General features: G+C 48.2%; 1 protein-coding gene across 3 annotated transcripts in view; it reads right to left on the bottom strand.

Annotated features, from left to right (window-relative positions):
- EDAR (ectodysplasin A receptor) overlaps positions 1–20,329 on the bottom strand; it is a 90,806-nt gene that overhangs the window by 38,088 nt on the left and 32,389 nt on the right. The window contains exon 1 of one of the 3 annotated variants that reach the window (XM_082744251.1): positions 14,219–14,259. The exons of 1 other annotated variant lie outside the window; for it this stretch is intronic. In XM_082744251.1, the coding sequence (XP_082600377.1) occupies positions 14,219–14,254 (36 nt within the window). In that variant the 5' untranslated portion in view covers positions 14,255–14,259. Of the gene's footprint in view, positions 1–14,218; positions 14,260–20,329 lie in introns of those variants that run through there. One more of the 3 variants, XM_082744249.1, reaches the window with a different exon arrangement.

Below are 20,329 nucleotides of genomic sequence, written 5' to 3' on the forward strand. Positions count from 1 at the left end.
CTCCCCGGGGGGTGGGGGCAGTCTCTGGAGCCGCAGGAGCAGCATCACCTGTGAGCTGGGTGGAAATGCCATCTCAGGCCCCTGGAGGACCTGCTGCTTTAGGATCTGCTTTCCAGCCTCATCTAGGGGAGTGGGAGGGTAGGGGGGTGGGGAGGTGAGGGTGGGAGTGGGGGTGGGTCTGTATGCACCTGAAAGCTTGAGGAGTGCAGCTCTAAGGACCTCCACTAACTTTTTACTCAGTCCTTGTTTGATTTGTCCTTGCAGACCCAGGCAAGGGCTTCTTCTGGGTTTCTCTCTCCTTCAATTCTGATGTTTTCCCAAGGAACAAATGCTGTCTTTGGTCTCACCCAACCCTGTACTATGCACTAGACATGGGGACTCCTTGTGTGCTTTCTTAGTCATATTCATTTATTGTTTATGCAACAACAGCTGTGAGCTGCTCCTGTGTGACAGACACCCTGGGGACTGTGACAGACAGATAAGGGCTGTGGCCCAGGACATCTTCGTCTGCCCAGGAGACAGACATAGGACACACAATTACATATAGAATGTCAGGCCACTTCTTACATTTCTTAGGGCCACTCTATCAGTTCATTCAGGGCTATAATGGGGTTCAGGGTGGGCCACCCCCACATATGCCATGTCGACATATTATTTTGAATTTAAGTCACTCAAGGAACAGCTGGTATAAGAAGGGCACTTTGACCCTCCTTTGTGCCCCTGAAAGCAGAGGCAAAGCTCCCCAGTGAAAGGTGCCCTCCCTGTACAGGTGGAGACATCCTTATTGCCAGAGGTGGGAATTCAGGGCCCAGAAGGCAGAATAAACAAATCCTTTACTTGTTTACCAGCCCAAGTCCAAAACTTCCTTGTCTTGTCCATTCCTCCCTCATTTACATTTCCGTCTAAAAGGTAGAAAGTTGCTTGCTTTGGCCACTTGAGTCTCCTGTTTTTATGGGCTCCTATAGGTACAAAATTAAATTTATTTTCCCCCAGTTCGTCTGTCTTTTGTCAACTTAATGATCAGACCAGCCAAAGAACCGAGAAAGGAGGAGAGTAAAAATTCTCCTCCCCTACAGCAGTTTGCCCTTGGGATGACCTTCACCTTCAGAAGGCTAACTCTGCCTCAGCAGACACTTGTCATCACAGCTACCTTCAGGTCGCTGGTAGTCACCATGGCAGAAAGGAGGCCATGCTCCATATTAGCTATCACCTTTGGAATAGACAGTCACGGCTGTCTTTGAAAGGGCCACTTTTTTCCCTCCCATGGGCTCACCTACCAGAGAATTCTCAGAAGGTGGTGCTAGCGGATTATGCCCCCTCATCCTCATCCAGCAGCAGTGACTGGGGACAGAGGTCCCACTAGGGTCCCAGGGTGCAGTGCTGTCCTTTCGGACCACATTGCAGCGTGGGGGATGGGAGACAGAGACGGCAGGGTCTGTGGCCGGCCCACCCTGGTGCTCTGCACAAGTGCTTTGTGGAGAGGCGGGGTGCTGGCAGCCGCCTGTGATCTGGGGAGGCTGTTCCCTGCTCCCTGCCCACCCAACACTACCCTCTCCTCCCCGGCCTCCCATACTCTCTCCTCCCACAGAAGGCTGCCCTGGGGGGAAGGCTGCTGGTGGCCTCCTCCCCACACATCCACAGGATTCCTTTGCTCCCCAGACTCCCCAGAAGGCCTCCACTTCCCACCAACAGAGACAGACCTTCGCTCACCCTCCAGGAGCCTGTGGAGGTCATTATCAGAGCAGCTGAAAACATTTCCATTTGATGTGATTTATTGCTCTCAGGAAGCACCCCACCTCCCGCCTCAGTTGGATAGTGCTAATTAGTGCTGGATTGTGAAGCACTTAACTCATTGTCTTTCACTTCTGTTTCAGTCAGGTCTGTCTCACTGGAAGTGCCTGGAAGATGTCCTGGGACAGGCCATCCCATTGCAACAGGGGACTGGGGCCTTGCAGGCACACCGCCCATAGGGCAGACCCCGAGCTTGCTGTCCTGAACTTCTAAGTGATTTTTTTTTTTTTAAAGATTTTATTTATTTATTTGACAGAGAGAAATTACAAGTACACTGAGAGGCAGGCAGAGAGAGAGAGAAGGAAGCAGGCTCCCTGCTGAGCAGAGAGCCCGATGCGGGACTCGATCCCAGGAACCTGAGATCATGACCTGAGCCGAAGGCAGCAGCTTAACCCACTGAGCCACCCAGGCGCCCCCTAAGTGATTTTTAAAGGTGGGGCACCCCATTTCCATTTTGCACGGCCCTGCAAGTTCAATGGCCTCTCCTGCTCTTGGCCTCTCTGGCCCGGCAGGCAAGGCTGTCACACAGGGCCTGCTGCTGGACACTCTCCTGCCCCAGGAAAGTGCAGCCAGGGATCAGGAAGAGCACAAGAAAAGGAGCAGAGGTGCTAAAGCCTTGCCAAGGCCTACAGGCCCCTCACTGCCTCTAGGGACTCAGGAATGCAATCCCAGAGGAGCCGAGAAGGAAGGCTCAGAGAAATTCCTGCAGTGCAGTTTGTCAGGGTATCTTAGAGCTTTAAATCACACCACAAGAGGATTTTAAAGGGCAGCCTCCATTCTTTTTTTTTTTTTTTTTTAAGATTTTATTTACTTGAGAGAGAAAGAGCATGAGCAGCAGGGGAAGGGTTGGAGGGAGAGGGAGAAGCAGACTTCCCTGCTGAGCAGGGAGCCTGATGCTGGGCTCGACCCCAGGACCCTGGAATCATGATCTGAATCGAAAGCAGACGCTAAACCCATTGAGCCTCCCAGGCGTCCCAAGGCCAGTCTCCATGCTTGTCCACTGCAGTGAGAAGCTTCTATCCAGAGCTCCTTGGTAGAAGTTTCAGGATCATGGCAGGTTAACTGAGCTTTAACAACATCTCTGGGGTAGGGACAGTGTCCATGCGTTGTCTCAAGGATATAATTCCGATTGAAAATATAAACACATCATATATGTGTATATACATGTACATGTACATACGTATCCATACATGTGTGTATATACATAACAATATTTTTACTAAGATCAAAGATCTTTCCATGTCTGTTGGAGGCACTGTGCTCTGGTGCCAGCCAGCTGCACCCACTAGAATTTACTCTTGGGATAATTCTAGGGCTCCAGCTCTTGCCTCTCGTGTCAGCCTGTGGGATCTTGGAGTGGGGCCGTTGGGGGCTTTCATCATAAGATGATCATTTCATGCCTTTTGTACTCTAAAAAGATTAATAGGGCACAGGGTTGATGGGTTCTCAAGGAGAAGCAGGACGAGTTACCCTGTTTTCCCCAGAGTTCTGGGGGCAGGTGGGGTGATACACAGGAAGGGCAGGACGAGAGTGGAAAGGGGCAAGGGGCCGGCTGAGCAGCCACTGGGCAGGAAGGCCAGAGGAAGTCTACCTACTCTGCTGGCAAGCCACAGACAGGGCCCCCCCACAGAAGACCCGGCAGCTGGGATAACCCGCTGGGCTAAACCCCTTGGGAGGCGCTTTCCCACAGGATATTGGCAAAGGCTCTGGTGCTCTGAGCTGAAGGTTGAAAATGAGAGCCCCTACGTTTTATTCTTCAGTTTTAATCAAAATAATACTCAGAAAATAGACACTCTTGCACAGATAGGATGGATGTAATACACGAAACATTTTTTATTTTGGACTACTTTTAGCTTTTCCCTTTGAAGGATCACTACTAATACAAATAAGCAAGTCAAACTATTTCAGATTCTATGGGGATCATTAGCTCTTCAGCAGCAGAATCCGGGAAGGCAGCAAAGAGCAAGGAAAACCAGCATTTCAGGCATTTCTGTTCACATCACATCTTTCTGTGTGACTCACCCGTTCCTGTCAGTTTTCATTTTCCTACAGAAAAACCAGCGCTGATGGTAATTGTTTATGAAGTACTCTAGACAGCCATGGCCCGAGAACGCTCCCTAAACACCAAAATTATTATTGTTGTTTGTCAGACAAGGCCCCGGCTTCTCTGAATACTAATTACATCATTCAGCAGGTGCATCTGCGTTTGTGCAGGGAGAGCTGGGGCTGGAGCCCAAAGAGGAGGGGAGCTCTCTCCTGCATTTGGGACAGGATGTGGTGCCTGGATGCTTCCACAGTCCTGATGGCTCGCTCATGAAGATAATGTGGCCAGCAAATATCCATCGGGAAAGTTCAGAGGGAGAGCAATTATCCTTACCCGGAGCTCCTGCTGTAAAGATATGTGCTCACAATTTCATTTCTATTTCATTTTGTGCCTCAGAGCTGAACGGATCTTGTAGAAGAGATAAAGCCAGGTGAAGCTTTAAAAGAGTGCCTCTTTTATTGCCTTATCAAAATCAGCAAAAGGCATTTTGAGGGTGAAATCAAGGAGGTTATTGTAACTCCAGTCCATTGCTTTAAATGACACAACCAAGATTTTCTAGGGCTCTTATATAAATGTATAAATAAAATTTTGCTGGGACGTAATAACAGCCACTCTCCAGCGCCTCAATAGGCATGCCATCCATCCTTCCATCTGTCCATCTGTCCTTCCATTCGTCCATCTATCCATCCATCTCCCCATCCTTCTGTACATGCAATAGTTATTGGACACCTACTCCAGACCAGGCTGAACAAACAAACTAGCCTAGTCCCCATGCCAAGGGTGCCACAGAAAGGAGGCACAGTGGGGTGGACACGGGTGGAGGTGAGGGATGGGGGCAGCGGGAGCAGTGGGGGAGTCAGGAAGCCTGCATAGACCGGGGAAGGGCTGTTGGGCCGAGGGGGTAGTCTGGCATCACAACAGCCAGGGACAGGGAAAGGAGGGAGGATGGGCGTGGCCTGAGGCCTGGGCAGGGTGTGCCCCACTGGGGCCACTGAGAGCTGCAGAGCACTCCCTCCAGGTCACCGCTCTGTCCCCTTCTCTAAGCAACAGGGAGTTGAGTTATTTCCTAACCTGAGTTCTGGAGAAATCAAGAGCTCCTTCTCCTTTTCTGGCAAGAGGTTACTATGCTCGGTTCTCTCTCAGCTCAGTGGCTTTGTTTCTTTGCTCCCAGCAGCTCAGTGATATCTGGAAAGCAATCCTTTCAGGCCACCCTGTCAGTCCTGAATCCAGCCATTCTTCCTGGGCCTGGGTCCACTAGAGAACAGGACTCTGGCTGGGTTAGGGAGGTGAGGCCTGATGCGTAGACTCATCGGGAGCACCCGATTTTACCCAACAGCACAGGAAAGATGAGAACATAAAAAAACAATCACCGGAAGACGCACTGCAAGAATCCTAAGCCATGTCAGCCAAGTAAGAGACATTAATTTGACGGTGAAGATATCCTTTAAGTAAAGGAAGTTGAAGGAGATAAACCACTTATTGGCACTGGGATCAATAGATCTTAAATTAGCTACAAAGCTGTGGCAAGCAATGAGGCAAGAAAGATCCAAAAATTGTTGCTATTATTATTTGCCCCCGAGGGGCCCTCAGACAGCCTGCTACTCTCTGAGGATGGTTATTGTGGGTAATTGAGACGGCTCCCACTTGGGTGGCAGAGGCCTGGGCAGGGGGGCCTCCCAGACGGCTGTCTGAGAGGAAAGGTGAGCTGAGGGTGTGCAGAAGGCAGGTGAAGGGCAGGCGCTCATCAGTGCCTACACCCCGCCCCCCCGCACCCCCAATGGGTCTATGCTTCATGCCTCTCTTTGAAGTCTGTGCCCAGAGAGAAAAGATGGCCCCCTGGCGCGGAGGCCTTTGCACTCTGGGCTCTCAGGAGGCCCTGAGCCTCAGACAGACGCTGGAGGTGGTCAGGGCTTCTAGTCTCTTCATTGTCTATAGCCAAAGCCCAACAGCATCGTCATGCAACATGCGTGTGGAGTGAGGCTCAGGGCGAGAGAAGGGCAGCTTCTGAGACAGTGAGCCCTATCACCGCACGTGAGCAGTGTGCCACACGCTTATGGCCACCTGTGGGTGGGCACATCCAAGGGGGAACAGTTCAGCGTGACTGAAGCCATGTCTCAGAGTCCACGAGTTTCCTAAGAGCCGCTGGCTTACTGTTTTGGTTATGGGTACATACTTCTAGGTTCTTATCACTAAGACTGTGTTTTAAAAAACAATCAGCTTTACTGACGTGTAATTAACTCACAGTAAAACCCACAGGTTTCCCGTGTGCAGGGCGGTGGCTCTGAGGCCGTGAATGCCGTGTACGCCATGTAACCACCACCCAGTTGTGACACGGACGGTTCCATCGCTTCTAGAAGGTCTTGGTGCAGCCTGTTGTCATCCGCCCACCCCGCTGGGCCAGTTTCGAAAGGAAGGATTGATTCTGCTTGTTTGAGCTGTCATGGGAGTGCAGCCATGCCACGCGCATTCTCTGTATCTGGCTCCTTCCACTGAATGTAATTCCTTGCTTCCTCCAGGTGTGGGAGTCCCTAGTTTGTTCCTTCGCTGGGAAATAGTCTAGGTACTGATATACCACCACGTTTATTCATTCACTTGTCTGATTTCTTTTTGCTCAGCGTACATCTTAGAAGTCGTTTTCGGTTGTCTCCTGGACGGCGCATCTGCAGTGAGTGACCTAAATATGAGGCAATTTCCCAGCATGGATGCTCCAGGGCTTGGTCTAAGTCTGTTCTAGACGCTCCCAGAAGAGGACTCTCAGTTGCCTCTAGTCACAGAGCCGTCCGGAAGGAACCACCCCAGAGCTTCCAAACTGCTTCTACTGACCTGCTCCCTTCGAAGGGCTCCCCTCCACCCCTTGCCCTGGCCACCCACAGCCCCACTGATGGCTGCCACAGAAAGGCAGCACGCCGGAGGTGAGGGTCCACAGATGAGACCTGCAGGCCCCTCCTGCACCAGCTTGAGTGTGGCCAAAAGCGAAGGAGAAGAAAAATGATAGCATTTGCCCAGAGCTAATTTAGTGATGCTTTCCAGTCACTTCGGAAAGATTGCTGGTGTAGTACTGAAGACAATGGCCTGTTGGCCACCATAAATAGTCATCCTCAACAACATTCTTCTGTCCTGTGATGCTTTTATGGTCACACATGGAACCAGCTCAGAGAAGAAGCAAACACGGCGTGTGCATGTGGTCCTCACTTCTGAGTACGCTGTGGTCCTGGGGACCTTAGAGGCTGGGAGCGTGTGTGTCCAGGAAGGTGGAAGCAGGGCTACATGCTAAGTGTGGGGAAATCAGCGGGCACAACTCCAACTCTGCTGCGAGGCAAGTTCCCCCCTCGAAGGTTCCTTTCCAGCTGGAGAAAGCAGGGGCCTTTTCTGTGACCTTTGTCTGATGAAAGCCCGGGGAGCTCCTGAGTGGAGGGTTTCTTCAGGCATCGCGTTTGGGGAATGGAGCTCTCAGGTCTGTTTGTTGCAGGCAGATGTCCTCTCAGCCTATTGGGAGTATTTATGGAGAGCGTACCCAGCACCAGGCCCTGTTCATACACACACTCTTGTTTAATCCTCTGAACACTGCAAGGTAGGTCCTCACTATTCCCCGTTTAACTCGGGAGCCAACAGAGGCTCAGAGAGGTTGAGTCACTCGCCTGAGGCCACACAGACCGAGGTTGGAGAGCTGGGCACAAACCCAGACTTGCTCTACTTCCCACCATTCTGCTCATCCTGGGATCAGGGGAGCCACAGAGAGAGCCGCAGAGAGAGCAGGGAGGGGACAGGGTGAGAGGGACAAGTCAGGACAGGAGCCCAGTGTCAGTGCAACGTGAATGGAGACCCGTGAGAGCTGGACAGTCCTCCGGGAGGCGCTGCCCCTGCAGCATCGTTGAGTGGGTCTGTTGTTCGGAGCGGGGCTCTGTACCCCCTCCCACAGGGGGCCTTTGAAGACTCCTGCAGCCTCCGGCTTCCAGCGATGGCTTCCCGTTATCTCCTCTCCCCTTTCAACACCGCGCCAGCACCGCGGCTGCTTCACTCCCGGGCACACATGCCGTGGACTCCCATGAAGAGTCTGTGCCCTGAGAACCTGGGGAGGCCGGCTCTAACACAACCCACGGGCAGCAACACAGACATTCTCACGTGCCTGGGCTTTGAAGTCAGAGTTTGTTTGTTTGTTCCTGAGCCCATGGATCTCTCCCTGCTCTTAGTACTGGGACCAGCTGCACCTCCCGCCTTAGTCTCCTGACGTGGAAACGGCCCAGCGCAGGTGGCATTTCCGCCGGCGGCTGACCTGGGTGCGGGGCCAGGAACTTGCTCTCGGTGCCCCTCCGAGAGGCCCTTTCGCCTGCATTGGAATCCCAGCACGAAGAAAGCAACTTGTACACTTGGATCCTTCCTGTCAAACTCAAGGTCTTGTTCTACCGGTTTGAGAGAGGATTCTTTTTTTTTTTTTTTTTTAATGTTCTGTGTTCAAGCACAGTAACGGGCAAGCCTTGGGGAGGGCGAGCTAAGGAAGGCGTCCTGTGGGTTCATCGGAGCCCCCCAGAGATGGATCCGCTCTGACAAGCCTTAGGGGGGACCGAGGAGTCCCTGGGGCGGAGACTGAAACCCCTTCTCCATGGCTTCCTTCACTCTTCGCACGGCTAGGGTATACATAAATGTGACACAGACTGTGCTGTCACCACCTCCTCATCTTGCTCCCACCCTGCGCCTCTCTTCAAAGAGGAGGAGCTGGAGTCACCGTATCCTTTTTAGAAAGTGACTGAAGGTAGTGCGTTGCCCTCGCCCAGACAGGTAGTGACTAGTCTGGATGACCCAGGACGCACGTGAGGAGAGCCACCACAGGCTGGGAGTGCTTGCTTTTGGAAGGATATCTTCCCAGCCTAGATTGTGGCGTGTTTTCCTTGGCTGGGGTGTGGAAGGAGAGTGGCAGGAGTCGGCCCTTGCTCTGAGTGTCCTGGCTGCTGCTGTCCGCTCTCCACGCCTGGGAGAAGGGCTAGTGGGCTCCCTTCTGCGCATGTGCATGGAGTGTGCCCCGCACTGTGCCCCAGGCCCTGTGGGACAAGGGTGACCACCAGCCAGCTCTGCAGCCCCAGACCTGGGCTGAGCAGGGTGTCCTGGCTGGATCCGCCACAGGCAGCGCTATTTCCCATGAGCCATAGCCCTGTGCCCTTGACGGAGGCTAAACTCCCTGCGCCTCAGTCACTTTACGTCTCAAATGGTGGGGACACAGCACTGCCTGCCTGCCTGCTTCTCTGATGAGAGGATGAGAGTAATACTCTTATGCAGAAGCGTCCTGATGTGAAGGCTCCATGCAGGTACTTACTCAGGAGTGTGCACAAGCAAGCACCGCCCAGCTACAGAGGGGAAAGTCCTCCTCTGTTCCGTGGGAATGGTATTTTCTTCGAGAAAAGTAAAATAGACCGACCAAGCCTGAAAGATGTTGGCCATGGAGCCCACACTGTTGCCTTTAATCTGAGGCAGCTGTTTTGCTCACAGTGGGTGAAGCAGGGTCTCCTGCTGGGGAGGACGACAGGCTGGCACTCACACACTCAGTAGACCTCAATGAAGACATGCTGAGCTCAGTGCTGGGTTAGGATGGGTGCAGACGCCCACACCCCTGGGGCGCTGCCCAGAGCAGGCACTGGTCCAGTTGCCACATCAGCCCATGAGGTGGTCCTGCCGGGGTTCCCACTGTGTAGATGAGGCAACTCTAGCACCGCGCACGAGTGGACCTTCCTGAAGTCACACGGTTGGGCTGAGTGGCCGAGCCAGACATCTGGCTGCAGAGGCCACACTCTTACCCCACAGACCAGGGTTATGGACCCAACCTTGAGGAGCTGACATCTGGGGAAGCACAGGGCCTGTGGTGGCTCTGTTTATTTATAAGTTCTGACATTTCCCCTCGTAGGAAGAAGTGAGGGTTTCCAGGATCACCGTGGCATATGAATTTGGTGATTTCAAGAAATTGCACCCTGCCTTCTAAACCAGAACGTGCATGAGTGCAGTTCATAGCTTTCTGACCTGGGGAAAGCCTCAGAAGCTGTGACTGCATCCCAAGCTGCCTCACTGTCTGTGCTGAGGGGACAGGAGTCCTCATGGAGGATAAATGGCTGTGTGGCCATCAGCCAAACCAAGGCAGTGTGTGTGGCTGAGCCCCTCCCGAGCCCACTCCCCATTCTTGCTCTAGTGGAGCTCTCTGTTTATTCCAGGGGCTGATAAGGAATGTTATGCCAACGAATCCAAGTACACAACAGTTAAAGACACCTTTTATTAGGTGTTTCATTACATATTTCACTACTTTGGCAGTCTGAATGCTATTTATTCCCATGCCAACAGCCCTAAGATGATGCCAAAGGATTTGGAATTAGAATATACTGGTATTAAAATGTAAAAAAACATGTTTAAAGCCTGGAAACCTGGTAATTAGAAAGAAATATTAAATTCTTAAATAGTGAAAATGTCTCTTGAGTTTTTAGGGGAGCTAATTAGAGGTCGGGGTAGAAAGAATATAACTTGGTTTATTTGGACCACCAATGTTTTACATGTCAGCCAGCAAGAGTGCCAGGAAAAAGAATCTTGAATGATTTAAAAATAAAAATACAGCTAATAAAAATGATCTATATATATTTTAAAATGGCGTGTATCCCAAAGGGAGAAACCAAATATGGTAGACACATGCAATGGAATACTAGTTTGCCTTATAAAAGGAGGAAACGGACGTGTGCCACACAGCTGAAGGATACCACGCCAAGCTAGCCACCAAAGACCAAACACCAGGTGACTCCACTGATGTGAGGTCTCTCAAGTTGCCATTTGGAGACAGACCGAAGGTTGCTGGGGGCTGGACCAGTGGGGATGGGGAGCTGGCGGGTCATGGGGACAGAGTTTCCGGTGGGGAAGATGGAAGAGTTCCAGAGATGGATGGTGGTGATGGCTGCTTTGTAGAACTTTTGCAACCCTCCAGAGCTTTGCAAAACAGAGTTTTGGAGATGCTGGCTCAGGCCGGTGTGTGGGCCTATGAGTCTGCCTAGTTGTGAAGGTCTGTGAGGACAGTTGCTCTCCTGCATGGCCACCTGTGTCCCCTCTGAGGGCAGCAGGCCATACCCTCATGTAAGTACAGCTGTATGGGTAAGCCCCCGGGAAGAGTGAGCAGAGAGAAAGGGAAGAGAAGTGCAATCTAAAAGGCCTTGTCTGCCTGGCTTCATGGGGCAGGTAAGATGAGTATGATGTGAGAAGGTTTTAAAGTGGAGAGGGGTGGGAATAGAGAATAAAAGCAAAGGCAGGGCATCTGTGTGGCTCAGTAGGTTAAGCATCTGCCTTTGGCTCAGGGCATGATCCCAGGGTGGTATCATGGAGCCCTGCATCTGTCTTCCTGCTCACTGGAGAGCTTGCTTCTCCCTCTCCCTATGCCTGCTGCTCTGCCTACTTGTGCCCTCTCTCACCCTCTATCTCTCTCTCTGTAAAATACAGAAATAAAAGCTTTTAAAAAATAAAAATCAAAAAGAAAGCTGAAAAGGCAGGGCAAGGAAGACTTTCCAGGAGGAGCAGAGAGCATGGGTTTGCATACAAGCTCCTATCACAGATTCTGGGCTTACTGAGCCTCAGGTCCAAGGGGAAGGAAGTGAGGGGCCGGGAGATCAGCGGGAGCTAAAGTGCATCTGAGTGCAGACCATGGGAGAGAACAGTCAGATTGCAAAGGCTACCAGCTTCACAGAATTTTTTCGTAATGTGTATGTTGACCCTCCACCCCGTCCTCCCATCTGACCTCTCTTCTATCTATCTAACTCACAATCAGCCAGAATGATGTCTCCTGGCCTGTGTGTGCATTTCCTCCATTTCTCTGCATTGTTACCAGAAGCATCCACCCCTTGGGCATGAATGAGTCAGCTGTTTGGGAGGACCTCCAAATGCTGTGTCTTTGAGGACACGCCAGCCTCCTCCTCCTCCAGGCAGTCCTCTACAGGACTTGGAAAATGTACTTGGGGAGCATTCCAGATGTAAGGGGCCGTCAGGGTACAAGATTAACCTGGGTGCACTACCAGATATTCTGAGGCCTCGGAATCCGCCCCTTTCCATTTCTCCCTATACTTCACGGAGGCTTTTCAGACATTCATTTCAGTACCTACAGGGCAGGGTGGCTCCATGTGGTGTGATGGGAGGCAGATCCCGGGACCCAAACACCTGAGCACACTCAGCATCCCTCTGAGGCTCACGCACAGTAAGGGGCTTAGGGGGGTATGTTGAGCCCAACTCTGTGTAACTGTAACCCGCCGGGCACTGATGGCAGGACTATCCTGAGCACTGAGCAGTTCGTACAGGGCTTATTCTCTGTCCAGAGCCTATATGCTAAAAACTCTTATACACTTAAAAAGTTTTTATGTATCATAAAGTAAAATTGTGGCACCTGGGTGGCTCAGTGGGTTAAGCTGTTGCCTTTAGCTCAGGTCATGGTCTCAGGGTCCTGGGATCGAGCCCCGCATCAGGCTCTTTGCTCAGTGGGGAGCCTGCTTCTCTCTCTCTCTTCCTGCCTCTTTGCCTACTTGTGATCTTTCTCTGTCAGATAAATAAATAAAATCTTAATAAAAAAAAGTAAAAATGGTGGGGATGTATATTGATGCAGCCATCATGGGAAACGATACGGAGGTTCCTCAAAAAATTAAAAATGGCACTACCGTATGATACCATCTGATGCAGCAATTCCACTTCTGGGTATTTACCCAAAGCGAACAGAAACAGTAAGTTGAAAAGATATCTGCCCTCCTCCCATGTCTACTGCACCATTCTTTGCAATAGCCAAGATAGGGAAGCGACCTAAATGTCCATCAAGAGATGAATGGATAAAGAAGATGTGACACACATGCAGATACACACACACACATGAACACACACAAAATACTATTTGACCACAGAAAAGAACAAAGTCTTGCCCTTTGTGACAACATGGATGTCGAGGGCATTAGGCTAAGTGAACTAAGGCAGAGAAGACAGAGAAAGATGGATACCATGTGATTTCACTTCTAGAGGGCATCTAAAAACAAACCAAAACCCCACCTCAAACTCCAGATAGAAGGAAGAGCTGGGCAGTTAACCAGACAGAGGTGGGGGCTTTGAGGGAGAGGCGTGAAGGAGGTTATAAGGTACAAACTTCCAGTTATAAAATAATTAGTCCTGGGGCGCCTGGGTGGCTCAGCCTTCGGCTCAGGTCATGATCTCAGTGTCCTGGGATCGAGCCCCGCATCGGGCTCTTTGCTCAGCGGGAGCCTGCTTCCTCCTCTCTCTCTGCCTGACTCTCCACCTACTTGTGATCTTTCTCTCTGTCAAATAAATTAATAAAAAAAAAAATTTAAAAAAAAATAAAATAAAATAATTAGTCCTGGGGATGTAATTACAGCATGGCGACTACAGTAATAATATTGTCACTATATATTCGAAAGTTAAAACAGCAGATCTTAAGAGTTCTTATCACAAGAAAATAATTGACCTGTGTGATGATGGGTATGAACGAAATGTATTGTGGTAGAGATCACTTTGCAATATATACATACATGTATTGGATCATCCTGCCGTGTACTTGAAACTAATAGAAGGGTATGTGTCAATTACATGTCAATTAAAAAAACCTTAAAAAAAAAGTAAAATGGTCTTGGAGTGAATTATTTTCCAAAGAGACTATTTTTAAAATAGAGGTCTTCATATTTCTTTCATGTACTATGGATTCCTTTATTTTCACCAGTGTAAGAAGCAAAAGTATTGAAGATACCCCTAGGACTTCACATACACACACACACACACACACACACACACGCATACAAACACACATATGCATACACTTGGAATGTCTATTTAATGTTGGTAATGGTTGTTTCTGGGTGGGAGAATTGGGAATATTTTTCTTACTTTCCTTTTTACATTGTTCTATATTGCTTGATTTTTTTCTATGAGCATACACTATTTTGAATAAAAACAATAAATAATTATTCTAAGGGAAAAAGCAAAGGCACAAGAAGTGTCTGGCGATTTTGCTCTCTAGTTACCAGAAGAACATGGGTGGCCTGAGCCCATCCATCCTTTCCTTACAAATAGTCATGTGTGGCTGGGGCCTAGGACCCATCACTTTGGAATGACATTGCCTAGTGCATCCCACTCTAAGTGAATATCGTCTTCCTGCTGCCATAGCTCCTCAGAGAAGAGGACACAACTTGTGATTAGCTTTATCATGAAAACAGTTTTTCCCTAACAATTCTTTCTCCATCGTAAACAAGAATCATCTGGGGTTGAGGACTGATGTGGAGTCAGAGAGCCCACTTGGGTGACAGCCCTCCCCACCCACCCCAGCCCCGTATGCCATATGGAAAACGGATGTTCTCATTTCTTCCTGAACACCAAAGAGTGACTCACTTGAAATAATGACGTACGCTGCTTATGATTTATCATGGGCTAGGTCTTCATGCTGCCTTCGAAGCAGATGTGACTGGAAAATGACCTAAGAATAATATGTCCCATCTAAATTGAAGAGTCTATGAGCTCACTGAGGCTAATGCCCTCATTTCCTTCAGTTTTTGAAGAAGCTAGTGTGTCTGGGAGGAGGTGGAATGCATCCCTCTAAGAGCTGTGAGGATTGGCTGCAGCAAAATGGACAAGTCAATGACCAGATGGTTGTGTTCACTGAGCTCTGCCTGGGTCAGTGGGGAGGTAGGCCCGATGGCGCAATTTCTGATCACAGGAAGGAGCTTCCCAGCTGGGGAACTGAATGCTACAGCCATTGCGAAATACCCAACCCTGCAAGGCAAAACAGACAATAATACCCTCTGAGATGTGTATTTCTTTCATAAAGGCTGAAGGTGTTAAGAGCAGGTGAGCTTGGCCAGGGCCAGAGTAATCAGGGAAGTGCAAGGGACTATTTATTCCTTCACATTGCAGTGTGACATGACTCCCCACAGCATGTCAACAGGGCTCTGAATGGTGCTTCTGAAGTACCAAATGGCCTTTAGGCTTCACCTCTGCTCTTCTGGAACTTTCCCCTGCCTTATCTCCCTTCTCAGGTCATGTTTTCCAAAAAGCTCCCTGAACTGGAGACTGAAGTACACATCATTTATCAGAGAGGGCTTCGGGGATCAACACTTGTGGATGGGAGAAGTTGGGCTGCAAAGGCAATCCCAAGAAAGACCTCAAGGGAGCCAGGCAGGACCTACAGAATTTTCTTGACTTGGAACAGTGGGACCAGGCCTTTACACCCCCATATCAGCCACGCACTGGATGTGGGATGCACCCAGGAGAAGGGGGTGACCATGGTGAGGCAGCCTTCTACCTCCAAGGACAGTTGCCAGGTTAGGGGACCCAGCTGTGAGCCATCTTCCAGGCATTGTCCCAGCCTCAGGGAGGCACCTGTTTCTTGTGCTTGCTCACCAGGCTGAGACCCATCTATCTGGGGGTTTCTCAGCATCCTGAAGGAATTCTGTATAGCTTGGTGCTCTTCCTCAGTGGACTCTTATCATGCAGAGGCCCCTCTTTCCCATTCCCTGGTCACCCCACAGGTGAGTAAGAATCATGTCAACATCCATCTTGCAGATATGTCCTGGAAAGTGGACCTTAATTCCAGTGGCCACAGCATAGTACCATAGTAGAGGAACCCTAACCTTAGAAGATGATCACAAAGAAGTAATCTGTCAGTTATTTCTGTTATCTGGGCAGCACTGTGTCTGGGGTCAGACAAAAGCTCAACCAGAAAGGGTATGATGATTACTTTTCTACCAGATCGTGAAAGTTAGAATCAAAAGGAATTCCAATGTCAAGCGTATCTTGATGGGAAGGGTAGTCTTACCAGAATTTAAACTGAAATTCTTTGTTTCAAATCCTATACATAATCCTGTTTATAGACACAGCACACAGATGGAGGTAACATGGTTTTAGAGGAAGGAGCACTGGACTAGGATGGTTTTTCCTTTCCAGAGGCCTCAATTTCGTTAACTGTAAAGTGGGGATACTATATTAGATCACAGCTAAATGTTCCTCCATCTCTACTAGTCCATGAGGTTCTCTTAGATCTATGATATGCAGTGAAAACCTTTGGCAACACTATTACCAGAACAAATACCCGTGTTGTGGACTGCTTTATCATGTCCTGATTAATTCAACAAACATCATCATCCTCCCAGGGGCTGCTGGGATACCAAAAGGAACATAAGGATGAGTAAGATGTAGACTGGCCCTTGAGGCTCTTCCAGTCTAACGAGAAGGCTTAGATAGCAGGCAAATGACCTTGAAAGTAGGATCAAGAATATTTCCATTAGGGAGCACAAACATCGTTTTTTTTTTTTTTTTCTTGTTGTTGTTTGCTTTGCTTTGTTGTTTGCTTTTTTGGGAGGAGATCAAAAGAGAAAAATTACATTGCTGGTTGGGCAGAATGAAGAAAATTTCATTTACGAAGTGGCATTTGATATAGTCTTAAGAATCTGAGGTGGGGAAAAGAATTTGAGGTGTCGGGATGACATGTGGAAGGGGCTAGGGTGGGGAGGTTACAAGGTGGTGCTGGGGCAGTTTGTTTGCTGCTCTGGTTGAAATGGTGTGTTCACATGAAAGGTATTAGCAGATTAGGTTGGAGGGTAGTTTGGAGATTGATTGCAAAGGGCCTTAAATAATAGGATTTACTTTTCATTAACTAGACAAGGGTTTTCTGAACAACAGGAAAACAGGATGTGTTTTCTAAATCTCTCTTCTTCAGATTTGATTATTTCAGTTGATCTGAATTCAATTCACTGCCTCTTTCTTCTACAATCTCCAACATGTTGTTAAGCCCTCTGGTGAATATATTTCAGATATTGTACTTTCCAATTCTAGAGTTCCCTTTTTATTGTTTTATTTTTTAAAAGATTTTATTTATTTATTTGACACAGAGAGAGATCACAGGTAGGCAGAGAGGCAAGCAGAGAGAGAGGAGGAAGCAGGTTCCCCACCAAGGAGAGAGCCTGATGCAGGGCTCGATCCCAGGACCCTGAGATCATGACCTGAGCTGAAGGCAGAGGCTTTAACCCACTGAGCTACCCAGGTGCCCTAGAGTTCCCTTTTTTAAAAAAATAATTTCACTTTCCCTGCTGAGAATTGTTGTCTGTTCACTCATTACATCCAACTTCTTCTTTAAATCACTGAACATGTGGATATTAAATGTCCTAAAGTCTTTGTTAATTCCAACACTTTTGTTGTCTTTGGATCTGTTTCTATTGACTACTTTTCCCTGAATTGTGGGTCACATTATCCTTCTTCTTATGTCTGGTAGTGGTTTTACTGTATGCTGGACATTATAATGATTTGTTGTAGAGCATCTACTTCAGAAGAGTGTTGGGTTTCACTACAGAAGGTGTATATTACTGGCATATTCTTTTGGAACCGTCAGGCTGGACTTCATTCTTTATTAGGGCACATCTATTTAGCTTTTTCTCTTTAGTCCTAATGCATGATCCTTACACCTAAGGCATGGACTTTGGGAATGCCATTTGATGGCCTAAAGTTCTCAGTGAGGCTTTTCCACCCTCGTTGTGCCAACACTCCAAACTTTCCCAGCTTTGTGAAACTTCTGAGCTCTGTTCAGCTCATAACCCTGTAGGAGCTGCTCTCTGCTGTGTTGTGTTGAGTCTTAGCCAAGGACCCTTGGGGAACCCTCATGCCATTTTATGGGGTTCCCTTCAGTGTAGCTCTTTCCTATATGGTGTCTTGTCCAACAGATTCTAGATACATTATCAGCCCCAAATTCCCATATCATCTGCCTTTTCATCTCAGTGAGATGACCTCTCTGCTTGGTCTCACTGTGGTATAGAAAGTGCCTCCCAGCAGAAAGCTGGGTAATGAATATGTCTCTCTTCTCTTAAGGATCAAAAGACAAACTGTGTTGTTTGTTGCCCAATGCCTGAAAACAGTTGAAGTTGGCTCCTATATCTGTCCAGTTCTGAAGTTCTTTTTGATGTGCCAGGACACAGGAAAATTAGTTTGATGGTGTCCTTGCAGGACAGCTCTGAGTGATGAGACACTGGAGGTGGGTATATGAAAATAAGGTCCTAAAGTAGGGTGGTGGCAATGGAAACAAAAAAGAAGCATCTAAAAAACTTGACGGAGGGGGCAAGTTGGACAGAAGGAAATGGTTCAGAGTTTCCGAGTCTTTTCTCTGCTCTTTTACCGTCATCTGTTTGTCCAAGAATCAACTGAAGTTGAACCAGACTGGTAGGTAGAAGGGACCAAGAACATGGTTATTCTTTGAAATAATGTTTTCCTACAAACTACGAATGGGACACAAAAGATTGCCAAGATCCTTGCACTTCTCAGCTCTCTCCTGAAAAGGATGATGAAAATTCTAGGGTCAGAAAAACAGAATTCAAGGAGCCTCTCTGTGTAGGAGACTGTCATGTCCAAGACTTCTAACTATTATCACTCAGGAAAGTTGATGAAGAAATGTAACACTTGTGACCAACCAATTCCTTCACCACATCCTTATAAGATCCTTCAGTTACAGCCACACAAAGAGCACAGGAAGTATTTAAAGGCATGAATTCTGCGTCTTGGAGCATGTTCTCTTCAGAACAAGAAACCCATTCCAGAACCAGCAGGATGAATGTAGCAGATGGTTATGGATGGAAACAAAGGATATATGGCCTGAAATTTCTTTTTATCATTTAAATGGTTAATGACTTGATGGAATTTCACAGATTTTCTGAAGTCAACCTGTCTTCTCTCTTCCAAATTGGAGACCCTGATAGGTTTGGGTAAGTGTGGCTTCTACCCCATCCATACAACTACCCACCCAGAAACTATACTTGGAAAAAGATTCCCTACCAACTCCTCTTGGCAAACTTGTGAAACATATGCTTTGTCTTTCCATTCCAGTCAGTGCCTTTCTCACTTAGACCTGTGCCTTGTATGGTGTTTTGTCAGGTCCCTGAATTCTCTGTTTTTACCTGCTTTCCTCTACCCATTCCCTCCGTGATTTAGATTCGGCCAACTGTCCCTAAGAAAATAATTTTATGCAGAAATTCATACAAGGCTGCAAGTGACTGTGGCATCTTTCCCAGGAAGGCACGCACAAACTGATTGGAATAATAGCATTAGAGGGTGATGACTATATCTTTAGGACCCTTAAGTCAGATTTCTTAGGTTCAAAATCTGGGTTGATCATTTACTAGCTATGTGACTTTGGGCAAATCATTTAATTTTCTCTGTGTCTAAGGTGTCTCATTAGTAAAATTATATCATTAGGTCCTGTCTCAGAATGCAAGAATTAAGAGAGAAGAGATGTATAAAGTGATAACAGTGGTTGGTGCATAGTAAGTTTAATGAACACAAGCTATTTTCCAATTTTGGAAATTTTCTGCAATGAAAAAACTGATAAATAAAAGAAAAATAGAAGAAATAAAAATCACAAACCATCCATGATGCATTTTCTTTCAGTCTTCTATTTGCACATAGATCTCCCTAAGAACTAGATTAGGATAGCAGTATACATGCTCCTCAGCATTTGCCTTTTTTCCCCTTATAGCTTTAATTATTCATAAACTGCATTCTTTTTAATGGGTCCGAACTTTTCCTCTATATGGATGGACCATAATTCAATCAACAAATCCCCTAATATCTGATCTTCAGGTCGTTTTCCAATGTTTACTATTACAAATACTGAACAATAAGCATCTTTAAGGCTGTCTGATGATAGTCAATGATGACACTGATCCATAAAAGGGCAATTACAAAGTTAAAGGCATGATGTCTGAGGATGGTTCCTATATAGGCATCCTTTATGACCCAGACAAGACCTCTGGTTTAGTTTCGGGTAAGAACACAGTTTGGTTTTGAACATTGGGTGTTTCTGATGCCACTGAAAACGTTTCAGGTCCTCCACCTACTGCTCACGAGCTGTGCACCAAGTCCTTCAGATAGGAAGCTTCTGACATTTGTCAGTCCCTCCAGGTAGCCTCTGCCCGTGGCATCATGCGAGGGGTCCCACAGGGGGCTTTTCTGGTTAGAGGGTTATAACCTGGCTGATGGACTGACCTTTCCTTTGTAGATACCCAGTTATGGGCAGCTCCTTCCACCTGCTCAGCCATCATCCTGCATCACTGGAATTTGCTGAAAATCTTTGGCTGATGGTTTGTTTTGCATTTTCTTCCTTGTTCTGGACTTTTGCAGTTAGGATCCCAGCTGAGGAATTGATGACTCCAACTGGCTGACTTTGCACTATCTTCTCCAATTTCCCCAGTCCTATGTCCCGAGCTTGGGGGAAAGGGTCTGTCATGGCTGCCACTAACATCCAGTCCCAGCCCCTCCAGGTCTCCACAAAGTACCGCTGTGGGCTCCCAGGCCACTGGCTTCTTGCAGCAGATGAAAGCCCAGGTTGTTTAGAGGCGGAGGCGATCCCTCTTACGCTCTGGTTTGGAGACCACAGGTCTTAGTCACCAGGTCAGGAAGTCACAGGCGGGGCGGGGCTGCTGATGTTGCTCTTGGGAGCAACCTCGTCGGTTCTGTTCAGGCTTT

This window comes from Mustela nivalis, assembly GCF_964662115.1.
Source record: "Mustela nivalis genome assembly, chromosome: 8".
Classification (NCBI taxonomy): domain Eukaryota; kingdom Metazoa; phylum Chordata; class Mammalia; order Carnivora; family Mustelidae; genus Mustela; species Mustela nivalis.